General features: G+C 32.7%; 1 protein-coding gene and 1 long non-coding RNA gene across 4 annotated transcripts in view; one reads left to right on the forward strand and one right to left on the reverse strand.

The window, feature by feature from the left end:
• Positions 1-8,268, forward strand: part of LOC148603472 (uncharacterized) — a 33,159-nt gene extending 24,891 nt beyond the window's left edge. For all 3 annotated transcript variants that reach the window (XR_015916255.1, XR_015916256.1, XR_015916257.1), the window contains exons 4-5: positions 2,486-2,532; positions 7,783-8,268. This is a non-coding gene — a long non-coding RNA (uncharacterized LOC148603472). The remainder of the gene's footprint in view (positions 1-2,485; positions 2,533-7,782) is intronic.
• Positions 8,269-10,402: 2,134 nt separating this feature from the next.
• On the reverse strand, positions 10,403-14,414 carry LOC148603475 (uncharacterized). Its single transcript, XM_088553367.1, has 2 exons — positions 12,272-14,414; positions 10,403-10,936 (listed from the first exon to the last, which is right to left on the reverse strand). The coding sequence occupies exons 1-2, from the start codon at positions 12,477-12,479 to the stop codon at positions 10,554-10,556; spliced, it is 591 nt and encodes a 196-aa protein (XP_088409493.1). The 5' UTR covers positions 12,480-14,414; the 3' UTR covers positions 10,403-10,553.

Consider the following 14,414-nt stretch of genomic DNA (forward strand, 5'->3'; position numbering starts at 1 on the left):
ATAATGTTTCTTTATCTGAGTGACTAGTTTGGTCTTAAATTATGCTGATAATCATGTACGCCTGTTAAATCCCCATAATAGATATGCGTATCATCAATAATTGGCGAATACTGAACAAGTGATTTTGATGTTTTTAATGCACTTATCTAACACACGGCTTTTTTTTTATATATCTTTGGAAATGTATTTTATATCAATTTTAGAATTGCTCGGTTTAAACTGCGAAAACAACAAAAACAAATGAGTATTTCAGAATCAAATAACATTTAAAGAAAAATGTCTTTTAAAAAGAAATTGTATTTAAAAAATTCTATTTAATTAAGTTAAATCTAACCTTAATTTATTTTGAAAGTTACCTTCCAGAAATTCTCTAGAATTTAAGAAAAAAAGCGCATTATTTTCTAAAATAATCTACATTTTGGGGGTTTCCATATCAAACGCCCAGCATTTTTTCTTGCTTTATAAACATTAAAAAACCTATGTTTTCGTCAAATATAACATATTTAAACATTATTTTAAAACCTAAGATCGTGGTTGAGTCGCCACTATATTGCTTGAAATGCTGTTTTTTTTTCAAAACGCCAAGATCGCAGGGAAGGTATTTAACCGTTTAAAATTACGTATTACAAGAAACTTATTTATAATATCCAACGCAAAAATCCTTTGATGTTTTTTATTCGTTCTAGTATCAGTCTGTATGACCCTGCCAGAGCCCGGCCCGTCCGTCTGCGCGTGCTTTTAATGCTTCAAGAAGTGCAAGGCAAATTATTAATGCCCATTCTACTAATTCCTTCATTCTTTCCCCGAGGTTGCTTGTATGGCTTTTTAGTGATTTTGGTGTTTGCCCAAAGTTAGAGAACGGCATATGAAACTGTCGAACGTTGTATGCGGCATGCCAGAACACTTTCAGGTATTTCAAGATGTTCTTGTTACCCGTGTTAACCTCAAAAAAGCAGATTTAGAGCTATATGTGTTACACAGGAGTATGAAACCTCGTACAGCGCAGTTGCATTGTTTTCATGGAAGCATTTGGTAAACGGCAGTGGCTGTATATAAACCTGAATCTACTGACATTGATCAAAGACTCCCATTTCCCGTGTCTTTCCTAATGATGAAAATAAACACGGCAGAGTATAAACGCCATCAAGGTTGTGTAACTTTGATCTGTTGAGCAAATTTATACAATTGTATGCATAGACAATTGTCGACATTTCTGCTCGCATATATCAGCACACCTCATGCAATTACAAAATGTAAATAGAGCCATTGTATGCAATGACACAATGCTTTCGGACAAAGCTGAACTCAAAAATAATTCAAATAAATGTTCCTTTTTCTGAATTCAATAAGTAAAAATATTGATTCGCATCCTTGATCTTCATTTAGTGAATAAATCGCTACAATTTATTCGAAATATGATTAAATAATACTTATGAAAGTTCATATAGGTTATTTTAATAAGACTTATAAAGCAATTTAATGCTTTTGTGCTGTTTTTAAAGGGGGAATTGACAATAATGTCGATCCATCCGTTTTTTATGGTTCAATATTGTTGTTAATCAAGATTTTCTCCTTTTCACGACAATCTTTCTAAAAAGAAGTTAAATAATTTTAAAAAGTTTCAAAATAAATTTGGTTTAAGGTGACTTTATAATTGCAAGCTTTTCTCGATTTTGCGAGAATTATAAGAGACTTTACCATGGGAAACGTTTACGACCAATCAAATCTTATACGGTGATTACTTTTCTTTCAATCCATACCAAAATTAACCACGTGTCAGGTAGGCGCATTAAAACCTCAACAGGGGGCTTGATCTAAATTTGCGCTCGCCTGTAATATCTGATTCTTTACAAGATAAAGACTATTACATGAATGTTTCTATATTATCTGCCATTATAACCCAGAGACACGCATACATTCAATGTCATTTGCTGTATAACATACTTGTTGATGTATGTTACAACAACTGAACATAATTCAACGTTACTCGTTTGGAAGAGCAACCAGCGGTAACCAAAAGAATGTAATCCAGGGACAAAGACCCGACATGGAAAACAGACATACACAACAAAGACCATACATTAACTAAAATCATACATACAAAGTAACAAAAGCAAATGAACAACTCGGACTCCACTAAAAACTGGGAGCATGGACCAGGTGCACCGGTAATGTAAGCGTCCTCTGCTTTTCTATAAACAATCGCCGAGTTGCTCATAAAAAGTCAAGTCCGGGGTAGACAAACGAGGAAGGGAAAACTATGTTTGGAGTTTATCTTTTTTTTTCAAAATTGCATATATTTTATTCATTTTTCGTTTGTTTAATATATGATTTCCACAAATTATGGTCATTAAAATGAGTTTAAACCTTAAATGTGAACTGTGAATAATGGGAAACGTATTTCTGTACTTAATTGCTACAGGAAATGCTTATATTATATATAAATATTTTTTATCATTTTGTGTATTTTTATATTCTCTTCCAGAAGAAGAAATAGATAGCCCGATGCAACTTCACAAGAAAATATCCAAAGTAAGTCGATAAGAATAAAAAAGAATATAGATATTTGGGTGAAATCGATATATTCGATGAAGCACATGTCGCAAAAGGCATAGATAAGACTTCGCAATAGAGTAATTTGATTTGATACACTAAACACAAATAAGCAAATTTTTTTGATGTGCTCCTTTGACCTTAGCCCATTTGCTGCTCCTCCTAGGATGTGTCTAAAGTGGCGGCCTGATGGTCGCAAAATTATTCGATAGTTTTAAAAAAAAGTTTCATGATCAATTGGAGTGTTACAGCGCAGAACACAATTTATAGATTAAAATAAAAGTTGTGTTAATTGTAATTAACTCTTTAAGCACTAGCAATATAAACTCCTACAAAACAGGAGTGACATCAGGTGCTTAGGAAGGGTAAACATTCCTGGTCCACCAGCGGCATTCGTTATATTGCAAGTGAGTATAATCCAGTAATAATCCAGGAACAATATGCAGCATCATGACAGGTGTCAAACCCTATTCTCAATCATTTCAAATAAGTATGATGGTGAAAACGTGGTACATAACTTGAAAAGTGTGGAAAAATATTCGAAGTTGACAAAATTAGTTTGAAGTAATAAAAAATCATCATAAAAGATACACATTATCAATTTTAGAAACCGCCACAATTTGATCTGAATTTTATATCAAAAATGCACACCCAATAAAAATATGGTCGTGGAAGGTTGCTTTTTGAGTAGAAATGAGCACTAGCAGTATTATTTTGTTGTTGTTTAATTATTTCACATATCTAATAACATTGCCATGTGTCTTGTGTCAGTTGCTTTTTATACTTTGGCTATTTACTTGAAGTTTTTGATTGTTTTTGTTTTTTAATATAATAAATATTTTATTAATTTTTTTGTTCCCTATTCACATACAATGTAATACTCGTCATTAGAACTTTGGTTAATCGCTATGGCACTATCTGATCTTGAAATGTTTTATTCTCTATATTGTTCTTTTTTACTGTTCAATTTTTAATAGTTTTTAGAAATTGTTATAGACTTGTCCCCTTATTGCATTACTGTTCAGTGTAAGTACTATTTAATTGTGTAAGTTAAAGTAATGCAGGGTGAGGGGTTACTATAGGGATTTGAATTCCATAGTTGCCTATTGTCTCCGATATCACATTAACGTTCTTGAAGGTATTAAATTTCGTTTCTTTTTTGAAAATAATTAATTTTGCGAGTATACTATTTCTCGCACAAAATGTTTACAGCATTTGATAACTATATTACAGTATGTATTTTTAAAAATTAGAAATGATATCAATTATGACAAATCGTATCATGACAACATCTTTTTCTTTCCAAATGTCCAGAAAATGATGAGGCACAAGTCGCTGTTGAGCAGAATGTAAACAAAGTAATATGTATGTGAATAAGATCAATATAAGATATATGCGAAACTTTCACATAGTACAATTCAATAAATCTCTGATTTAAAACACTTTTTGCATATTTGTTTTAAACACAGTTTTTGTTATATAATAAAAACCGTTGAAAAATTCGCATGGGCCATTGTGGATTTTATCTTTGTTGGCTTGTTACACTAGATACCCTGTCCATTTCAGTCTAATTCCGTTCTGCTCTTTGCTTTGAGATCTTTTGACAAAGAAGCACTAGAGAACAATGTTCCAAAGGGAAATAATTCATAGATATTAACAAAGAAATAACTACAAATTAAGTGAGTTATAAAAACATCTAGTGGTATATGTGAGCAATGCTAGCTGTTATTTTAATCACTTTATACAAACATATAAGCAAGCCTAATGAAAGTATTATTGCAATTTTAGTACAATTTTTTATTATTACAATTTTAATTACAGTTTCTTTTGTAAATTACAATTTGGAAACGATGTGCCTTCCACCCTTGCATATCCACCTGATTCTTATATGACACTAAGTCAGTTATTACCTAAGTAAAGGTAAATGCAATGTTTAAAGAAGAAACTACTTTGTATAAAACCTACATACGTTCAGAAAGAATTTATTTGAGATTGGAAAAATTGACCTATAAATAATGCATGTATTACATTTTTTTGTTTTTGTTCAGTCATGCAAATATATTATAAATCAAGAGACTATTCCAGTCCAGAAGTGGTCATCACTGATTGATTTATCCTGCCAAATGGCATACGAGGAGGTTATTAAACTTGGAATAGTGCTAAATATATCAGTTCTTAATACAAGACAAATCCTCAACCATCCAAACTTTAGAGAAAAGTTGTTTCGACTTTGGAGACCAGAGGTACCAATTCAAGCGTTCGTAGAGAAACGTTTTAGAAACAATAAATCGCAAAAATGTTTCACAAGCAGTACAAAAAGCTTTTGAGTCATGAAGTGAATTTAAAAGCCAAATACAATAAATCGAATCATGACAAACATAACGAATTCTAACTTGACTGTTTTTTGTTTACTATTGTTGACCTTTTAACTTTTTGGCTACCCAATTATATGTAGAACCTCTTAGATAGCGATTTTTATTTTTGATGACTTATAAAAAACATCATGATTTGTAGTTCCGATTTGTTTTTGCTTTATGTGTTTTATACCACCACTCTTTAAAAATTGAGATGCATATCGATTTTCTTGTTCATTCGTACACAATGCCTTTGTAAAGTGGCCCTGTGCAGGTCCGGGTGTTAAAAGAATAGGCCTGCAGCAGCGCTAAGCTTGTCTTAAAAGGCGACTAAATAGTGCTCAGAAACCTAGCCGGGGGGGGGGAGGCTAGGCGCTCTGCCACAGGAGCAACTGGGATGTTTGCCCCAGGTGGTTGAATGGTGTACACCTGACATTTACAAAATGATATGATGGCTGGGCTAGAATTAATGAGAAAAATACTAGTAGTCAGTTTATATTTTGGTACGGTAACTTCCGGTTACACAGCCCCTGAATAGGCCTGCAGCAGCGCTAAGCTTGTCGAAAAAATGCGACCCTACCCATTTCCCCTTCTTGTGGCAATCAAAGTTTGTCGGCCCTATTATCCTTGTGTCCCATCCCCTGTTTTCATTTCATCATCATTCATGTTCATTGTATCATCCATTTCATGTTCATCGCCTGAATATAGCTGAAATATTGCTGCTCGGGCGTTAAACCCCAACAATCAATCAATCCTTTGTAAAGTGTCTTATGTCTGTATTTTTTTTTTATTATTTTTTTCGGTTTTTTCGTCACATGTTTTTTTTTATTTCGAATGAAAATAACTGTAATCGAAGTAAGTTCGATCCTTATATTAAAATATATATTATCAGCGAATTTTGGTGGTCAATCCACACTTGTATTATAACTACTTAAATGCGTGAAATTACAGGAACACAACAGAGGAGGCGAAATGTCCCGTTTCAATCATTTTTATCATTTCGACCATTTTTGTCCGAAGAATCCTCATTTATTCCCCTTTGAATATAACATAAAGAAATAATGTGGAAAGTTTTCGTTCAAGTGTACAATATCTTATATTTTATTTAATGTTTTATTATGTTAATGTCACATTTCCCTATCTGTTTAAAATGTATTACATGTATTACAACCTTTGTATATGAAAGTATTCTCTAATTTACCAGTCAATTTCGGGTTTTCATTATAATAGAAATACATTATATGTAAAAGAAATTTTCATCATTCAAAAGCCAAGTTGGTAACATTCATACACAAACAGAGAATCACTTTAACTATGAAGAGAAACACTAATAATGTTGTCATTGGTCCAATACAAATACAGTGGACCTACAGGAATAACAAGACAAAGCACGGAAGGACAATACAGAGATATCGATATCCAAGTATATGTACATGGTCAAAACGTGAATGAATGGAAAAATAGTTCACTTATCCAAATCTGAAATCTAAAGTATTTCTCTCTACAACATCCTGACTTTATTTTCTAAATTTGTTTTAAAAAACTGTCCGATTTTTATATGTGGTTTGTCTCATCTCACTGTTTGCAATATATTTCCATCGATATATGAATATTCTTTCTTAGTATTAAAAGAGTAATCAAGGAAACCAAGATTCTCGCGGAAATCAAAAGAATTTAATCCAGGTACAAAGACCAGACATGGAAAACAGACACACACAAGAAAGAACATAAAATAACCAAAATAATACATACAAAATAACAAAAGTAAATGAGCAACTAAAACTCCACTAAAATCTGGGAGCATAAACCAGGTGCACTGGTAGGCTAAGTGTCCTCTGCTTTTCTGGTAACACCCACCGAGCTGCAAAAAAATCAAATCCAAGTGTACATAAACAAACAATCTTCGCTGATAATATATTTCAATATTGGCATCGAATTTATTTCGATTATTGTTATTTTTATTTAAAATAATAAAAAAAAAACACCACTTTAACAGTAAATTGGGTACATGTAAGGCTGGTAGGTATATAAACGAATTTCATTTTTATGAATCAACCAAGAGGTACAGTTTAGTAGAGAATTATATTTCTACAAGGTGAATCAACGTAAACATTGTTTGCAATTTAAATTAACAGCCTGTTTGGTTTCATTGAAAAGTCACCCTTGAAATAATTAAATAAACTCTTCAATGTAAATACTTTGTTTCAATATGACTGCAAAAGTAGCTGATATTCAACTTTTAATCAAATTTAGTAGCCAGAAAAGCCTCCAATACAAGAATAGTTATTATTTGGTGTGGACATTGTAGGCAAGTTCAGTATAATAATTGCTCAAATATTCTAACTATATTAGAGAATGTCAAATTAACATTTTTTAAAAGCAATTATGGTTAAGTTATCATGAATAGAGGGCTTGACATTAACGTTGTTAGCATATAAATGTCAGGTTCTATTTAGTCTTATGGTATTTTAACATGTTAATGAAAATATTATACTTACCTTGTGATATTTTTAATAGGTTTCAATTTAAGGAGGTAGACCTAGGGTAAGGGACATAACTCATGAAATCAGTGATGTGTTTGTATCGTATTCAATTTTACCAAAACCTCTCAAGCTTTCTTTTGAAACAGAATAAAATGAATCCAAGTTAATTAGATGCTTACATAAGATTGATGTAAAATGCTGAATACAAACGTTTCAATGATTTGTAAGAGTTGTATCCCTTACCCTAGTTCTGCCTCCTTAAAAAGTAACGGCCTTTATTGTATTAAAGTAATGCTTGTTTTTAAAAACATTCCTTCGACGTGACTGTAGCTGAACATTAAAGTGTCGCCTTATAAGATATATTTTAACACTTGTTTATTTCTACCTTACAGTATAGCGCCAAGAACATACCAATGCCAATTTTAGGACAAATTAGATACATCTTAATCCAAAGAACATCGCCTAAACGTGAAAACAGGAAACACAGATGATTTACATATACAATGTCCTTAAGATACTGTGTCGTTCTCATGATATTTTTGTAGCAATATAACTATATCGTGGGAACGACATAGTACATTGAGGGAGTGATATTTAGCTATCTCGTGAGAACAACATATCTTTTGGGGACGAAACAATATATAATGATGGAAAGACATAATAAATATTTTCCCATCACCGCATTATATCACCGTATTGTTCCCTTACTTTGCATTTCCGGGTTTTCATTTTCGTCTTAGAATGCTTTAACTGATTGTGACCTAAACCATAACTTGATCAACTTTGTCTGAAAGAAATAATAAACTCTTCGACTAAATTGCTTTGTTTCAATAAGACTGCAAAAGGACTTGACATTGAACTTTTAATCAATTTTTAACAGCTAGAAATTATCCTTAAATACAAGAATGGTTATTATACGGAATAAATACAAAGTATATTTTCCTTTTTTCATGTGTGTAATTATGTAAATCATGATACAAATAGTCTGTTTGTTATGAGGTTACGAATCAGATTTATCTTATAGAAATCTTTAGTGACGAATCAAAACAAAATTTCTTACATAACATATTAGCAAACAAAAAAATGATGAAAAATGCAAACCTCAAAATTACATTTAAAGGAAAATGAAAAAAATAGCATAGATTACAAAAATCTACACAGGAATTCTGATGACACGAATGTCATGGCAATATGATAAAAAAAATCAGTATAACACAGATATAATTTGCAAACTTTTGAAATACGTGTCAGTCCTTTTGGGTAATGAATAATGAAAAAGTTAAGAGAAGGAGTAATACATTGCAAATATATTTTTATTTCATCTCATGCCATTAGTTCACTACTTCCGTTCAGCACTCTTGACTTGAAAAGACACTTTGTTCCAGGTAATATGACGAAGATGAAACCTTAAACGCTCCCGAAGAACCATATGAATTCAAACAACTAATTTTTGTCATAATTTTTGTCCGCCCCGTCATTATTAACTTTCAGATTGGTTAAATATGGCATGATATACGGTTTCTATTGTCCTTAAGAATTCTCCTTGTCATGGTATGAAATATGTATGGCCAGAAATGTCCAGCATTGGTAAGGAACATGAGCTTTGTCATGGTCCGAAATGACTTTGGGTCGAATTGGCCGGTATTGATGACGTCATTTTCGTAAATATTTGGGTGCAATGGTGTTTTGACCATCCCTATCTTAGAAAAAGCTCAGATTTGATTTGCATTTAATCATCGAAGCTAGTTTATGTTTCCTAGACCGGTGCGGTCCTCAATCGCATTTACCAAGTATACGAAAATGAAGCTGCCATTACACTGTTTTTAAGCTTCTGGTTTTTCATGCACAAACCGGATCTTGTAGCTTCTCCTGCCCATGACTATGCAGGACCAGATGATAATACAATCATTTAATGTTGTGAACAATTTTTGTAAACAATTTCATTGAAAAAGTGGTACTGTTGAATTTTTTTCAGAATGTTGAGGCATGGTGGATTTACGTGTTATACGGTTCAAGATCATTGATATTTCTATTTTCAGCATTTACTTGCTATTCAGAACAAATCTGTTGCCTGGGATATTGATGGCGATTTTCAATTGGTGGCTAAGGAAGGGAGTATAAAACATTTCCAGCTTCAACGTTGGTTAACTGCAATGTTTGTTTAGATTAACAATAGGTTTCCCATTGATTATTGTCAAATATTGTCGGTTCAAAACGGTTTGATTGGACATATTGCAAAGGCTCTGCTACAATCTGGACACTTTTTCTTCAATTTCTATCTGATCTGTATCAATACCGTCTTTCAAGTGAGAAAATATTTTAGGACACTCATCCCCAAAACAATGTAATAGTGAGTATGGCAATAGAAACAAAATCAATTACTATATATATATATACACACAATTAATCAGAAATATAGCACTGACAAGAACCTTATAAAATGATGACGTTTCAAAGACACTGTTACCAATATCCAAGTTCAGTTAACTCCAGTGCTTGAAAAAACATAGGAGAAAAACATTCAGAAACAGTATTTTACCTGTTTTGTAGACAACATTACCAAGCAGAAAGAATGTTTATTTTTTAACGTTCTACGTGACAAAATAGCAAAGGAATTTTGACGACAATTACAATGGTCTTGACCTGGTACGGGCATTCCCAATGGAATAGGCAAGTTAATATCAACCGCTGGTTTTGTGCAAATATTCTATCACATAACAACTAAACTTCCCATGTATTCATTCTATTTCCCCCTTTATATCTGATTTGTTAGTGAAAGGTGTAGAACTGTATTATTAGCGATGTTTTACAGATTTTGTGTTCAGTCCATTTTACCAGGACAGGATATAATTCAGTTTAATGAACCTAATGAACCAGAAATTCGTCTCGTCTCCAGCGTCTAGAATATCGCTACATGCATATGTTTCAGCGTATTTTATGGAAAACTCAAATTAATAGACAAATTAAATGCTCAAAATTAGTTGTGGAAGAACTGTCTCATTAGCTTGCTTCATTACAACAGAAAACAAATACAAATGATCGGATTATTTATTGAAAAGAACGGTGACTTAAAAGACACAGTCTTTTTTACATGCAATGTAGTTTACAGTCATGTAAGAACAGAATTTTTTCTAGTCTTCCTATTTTGAACTACTAGTATCTCCTAATGCACTTGAACTTTAGAGAGACAGGACTCAAACCCCCCAAAAACCACCATGTCTCTTCTCGGTGTTACTATTTTAGTATCTCTATCTTGCAAGTCGACAACGATATTGACGACCACTGTATCATAGCCAACGGCAGAAGTTCTTGTACTAAAGGAATCAGCTACTTCTTCTCCGTTTTTCAGGATGGTTATTGACGCCACATCACTACTAGCAAATGCTGAGACTTGATACAATCCTTTTCTTTTGCAAGTCAATATACCCTCTCTTTTGAGACCACCGTCATCTGTGGTACCATGGACTGCTTTTATTTGTTTAAATGGTATTGTTTCAAATGACTTCACATTAAGTTGACTTAAATGAACACATGTGGTCACTACAGCTGAAATGGAAAGCAATGAATCATATCAACACCCAATAATTATATAATAGTTGTCGATAAACTGGTCAATGTCGCCTACGGCTCGGTCATTATCAAGGTCTTAGTCAATACCGCTGTCCCACGGGCACGATATTGACCAGTTTATCAACAACTGTTATGTTTATTTCATTGAGGAACTATATCCTCGATTATTTTTTTTCAGAAAGCCATTCAAATCGTGTTTCTGCATACTGATATTGACAACTGCTTGATCACGAATGCGTTTTAATAAGGGGATGTAACTCTAAATTCGTAACCGAGCATTATCACATTATGATATTGACGGGTAAAACTTTATACTGCAGGTTAATTAATACTACGTGTAAAGGGTTTATTCAATTGAAATGACTGATTTTTTACTGATATGAAATGATCAAAAGTGTTGCGTAAATAAGATTCCTGTCATGTATTTTAAATTAAAATTTGGAGGGGTCACGAATGGATTAATCTCGATTCAAATATATCCGTGTAACAACTTTTAAAAATCTTGAATTTCATGCTTGCAAATATGTGGAAAAGGGTGGTCTGTGATGTTATATATATATCCTGAAACTTTAGACGTTACGATATTGCAAGAAAAGCTATTTTGCACATCAATCTAAAATGTATATTTAAGTATCTAATTAAGTATATGGATTGCGAGCTTGTACTGCAGTTTTTCTTGTAGGCATTCACCAATGGAATGTGACCTTTCCCTTTCGGAATATTTTTCAGTACAAACTGTTGTTTTATCACAATTAAAATTTCCCTTTCGATAAGTTAATATATTTGCCTCTCCCAATAAAAATGATAAATCCTGATCATCAGACCTTCTTAAAGAAATGCTAATTTTAGCTTCGCTATCATGAATGAGTCCACGATCCAATTAAGAAAAGATATATCGACACGGTAACCATAATACAAAAGTCTTGACAGCTAACACATTGTAAAGGTTAAAAGGCTACTTCATTAGAAATTAATGTCGTATCCTATTAATTTACAAAAAAGGTGTTGCATAAAACATTAGAAACAAAAGCTCTACAACAGCGCACTACTGCCCGTGCATGAACTTAAAAGAATAACAGCTGGCCTCCATGCGCTCAAATACCGGGCAGTCCTAAAGAAATATTTATTTTAAAAAGGCAGATATCAATATAGAAAGAAGCTAACGGAGTTATACATAGTAAATCAGGAACCAGTCATAGGTATGCGGAGGTAGACGGGAAACATTTCAAGGATTTTTTTTCTTCTTCAGATTAATTCAATTAAATGTGATAAATCGAAAATGATCAACGAATTGTAAAGTCGATTAATTACCTAAATTGTCCATGTCATGTAACGTCTGCTTAATGGACATAATGCTTGCGTCCACAATAGAAAATTTCAGCTTTGATGCATTTTGCCAAATTTGTATATCGTGAAACAAAGAGTCATCGACCAAGTTCAAAGATGAAATGTTATATCCACTGGTTCTATTTAGTGTCCACATGACCTCGTTTAACACGGTTAGATTGTTTGATAACATTGAATAGTCCAAATACAGAGCTGAAAGTTAAATGATGTAGCTTTGTCTAGTGTTCTTAAGTCCCTCCTTAGCATAGTTACGTTTTGTTGAACATTTCATTCCAAAGCTTGGATGCTATTGAATTAAGCGATTAAATCTTGTTTTCTGCTTACGTCTCTGTAATTTACGTCATTCATTAATCGATTTAAATTTGTAAGGTTATTTTCGAACAAACTTGACTTATTCTGAAGAGCTGTAATTGTAGTATCAGTTTCCGAATCGTAGTTTATGTTTCGAAGAACCGATACCTCTTTTTTAAGTTCTGAGGTTACATTTTTCAGTTGTAAATTTTCTTTTTGTATATGTTCATATTTATCTGATAGTTCACGGAATTCATTTTTAAGTTCAACTATACTGTCATTCTTGCGACTTTTTTCGCGAGATATACACGTTGGACTTCCAGTTGTAGGAAAATTCACCACTGTGAAAATGCTACTCATCTTATGATTTGTCTCGTTTAAGCCATTTTCAAGTTTTTCCTCAAGTTGAAGAACATATTTTTCCAGCTGGATGCGCGGACGTCTTTCGTCGTTAAGCAACATCATAACCATATTAAAATGTTCATCTGAAATAGAATTTCCAGGACCAATCTGTTTTACATTACTGGTATCCAAAAGAAAACCATTGCAAAAATTGATAAACACGAACTAAGTAAACATGCTATGCATGATTGTTTTCTAGAAATGTAGATATGTCAAAATCGTGAAGGTTTACAAAGTCACGCAGTTTGAATTCTTGATACACTATGATCAAATACCAGTAATCAGTTTAAGTCTTACTGTATGCACATTCGTGGGTTTAATTTGATAAGATAAAAAGGATTTAATAAGAAGAACCCCCTAACATTGTTATCAAAGTAGGGTGATAATATAAGTAAACAAATGGTGATTTAAAACACAGTATCAATTATGATTGCACTTAGGCATTTTAGAATCAGGCGAAGAGTGACACCTAGGACTACAAATTGCCCAAATATATGACAAGGTATCGTGCTTTTCGAAGGGCCTGGTTATATTCTACTGACATGAAATAAATGAGGCTTCATTCCTTGTATTATTGTACATGATAGAGCTTCTCCGTGATATATTTGGCTTCTTATTATGATAGTTTTTGGTTTTCAGAACGTCTGGTATATAATTAATTTTGGATTTAGATCCTCCTATATATTTGATATAATGCTGGCTGATGAGAGATGTAGAGGTATATTTTCATGATAATTAGTTGCATGTCTAGATAAGCATATTTTGATTTAGTCATTGTACCGTCATTCTTATATCCAGAAGTTTATCTTTATCATGATTTTAAGCGATTTTCTATAGGAAAGGTGATGAAGTACAGTATCATGTTACCCATGTAGGATGTTGTTTTAAGTACTTGTCAAAGTTTTTGATTTATTGGAAATTGGTGCTAAGTTGGTGTTGAATTGGTGCTTAATTTAGGTCAGTTATGTAAGTTATGATAATTAAAATATTTGGTGCATAGGTGGTGTAAAATTGGTGTTGAAAAGTATATAAGGGCTTTGATTTTCAGTTTATAAAAAAAGATTGTAGATTGAAATTTAGTAGCGGAATAAAATGGGATAGGTGTCCAAAAAGGAGAGAAGGAGAAAGAGAGAGGAGGAGGATTGCAGATTTTATGTTTAGGAATATACGGTTGCAGACTGAATGTAAGATTAGAATTTATTTTTATGTGGTTAAGGGATGTGTTTTTCGAGACAAGTGATGCAAGAGGAATATTATTTTTGAGAGTTGTATCTTGCCATAACTGGAAGTTAACTCGTTGTTGATGATGTTTGTTTGACGTTTTGACGTTGACTAGCCTTAACAGGAAGTATCTGTATTCCGGACAATATGTTCCGAGATTCCGGACAATGGTCCGAGGTTATTGTGAATTATT

The sequence above is a fragment of the Perna viridis genome, chromosome 11, assembly GCF_037379345.1.
Source record: "Perna viridis isolate PV_CMFRI_1.1 ecotype Kerala chromosome 11, ASM3737934v1, whole genome shotgun sequence".
Classification (NCBI taxonomy): Eukaryota; Metazoa; Mollusca; class Bivalvia; order Mytilida; family Mytilidae; genus Perna; species Perna viridis.

What these genes read in the sequence shown, in the direction of transcription:
- LOC148603475 (XM_088553367.1), bottom strand. Translation starts at nt 12,479, where the DNA reads ATGTTATCAAACAATCTAACCGTGTTAAACGAGGTCATGTGGACACTA. An exon ending in ACATGACATGGACAATTTAG is followed by an intron (nt 10,937 to 12,271) that starts GTAATTAATCGA and finishes TTTCCATTTCAG; the next exon opens with CTGTAGTGACCACATGTGTT.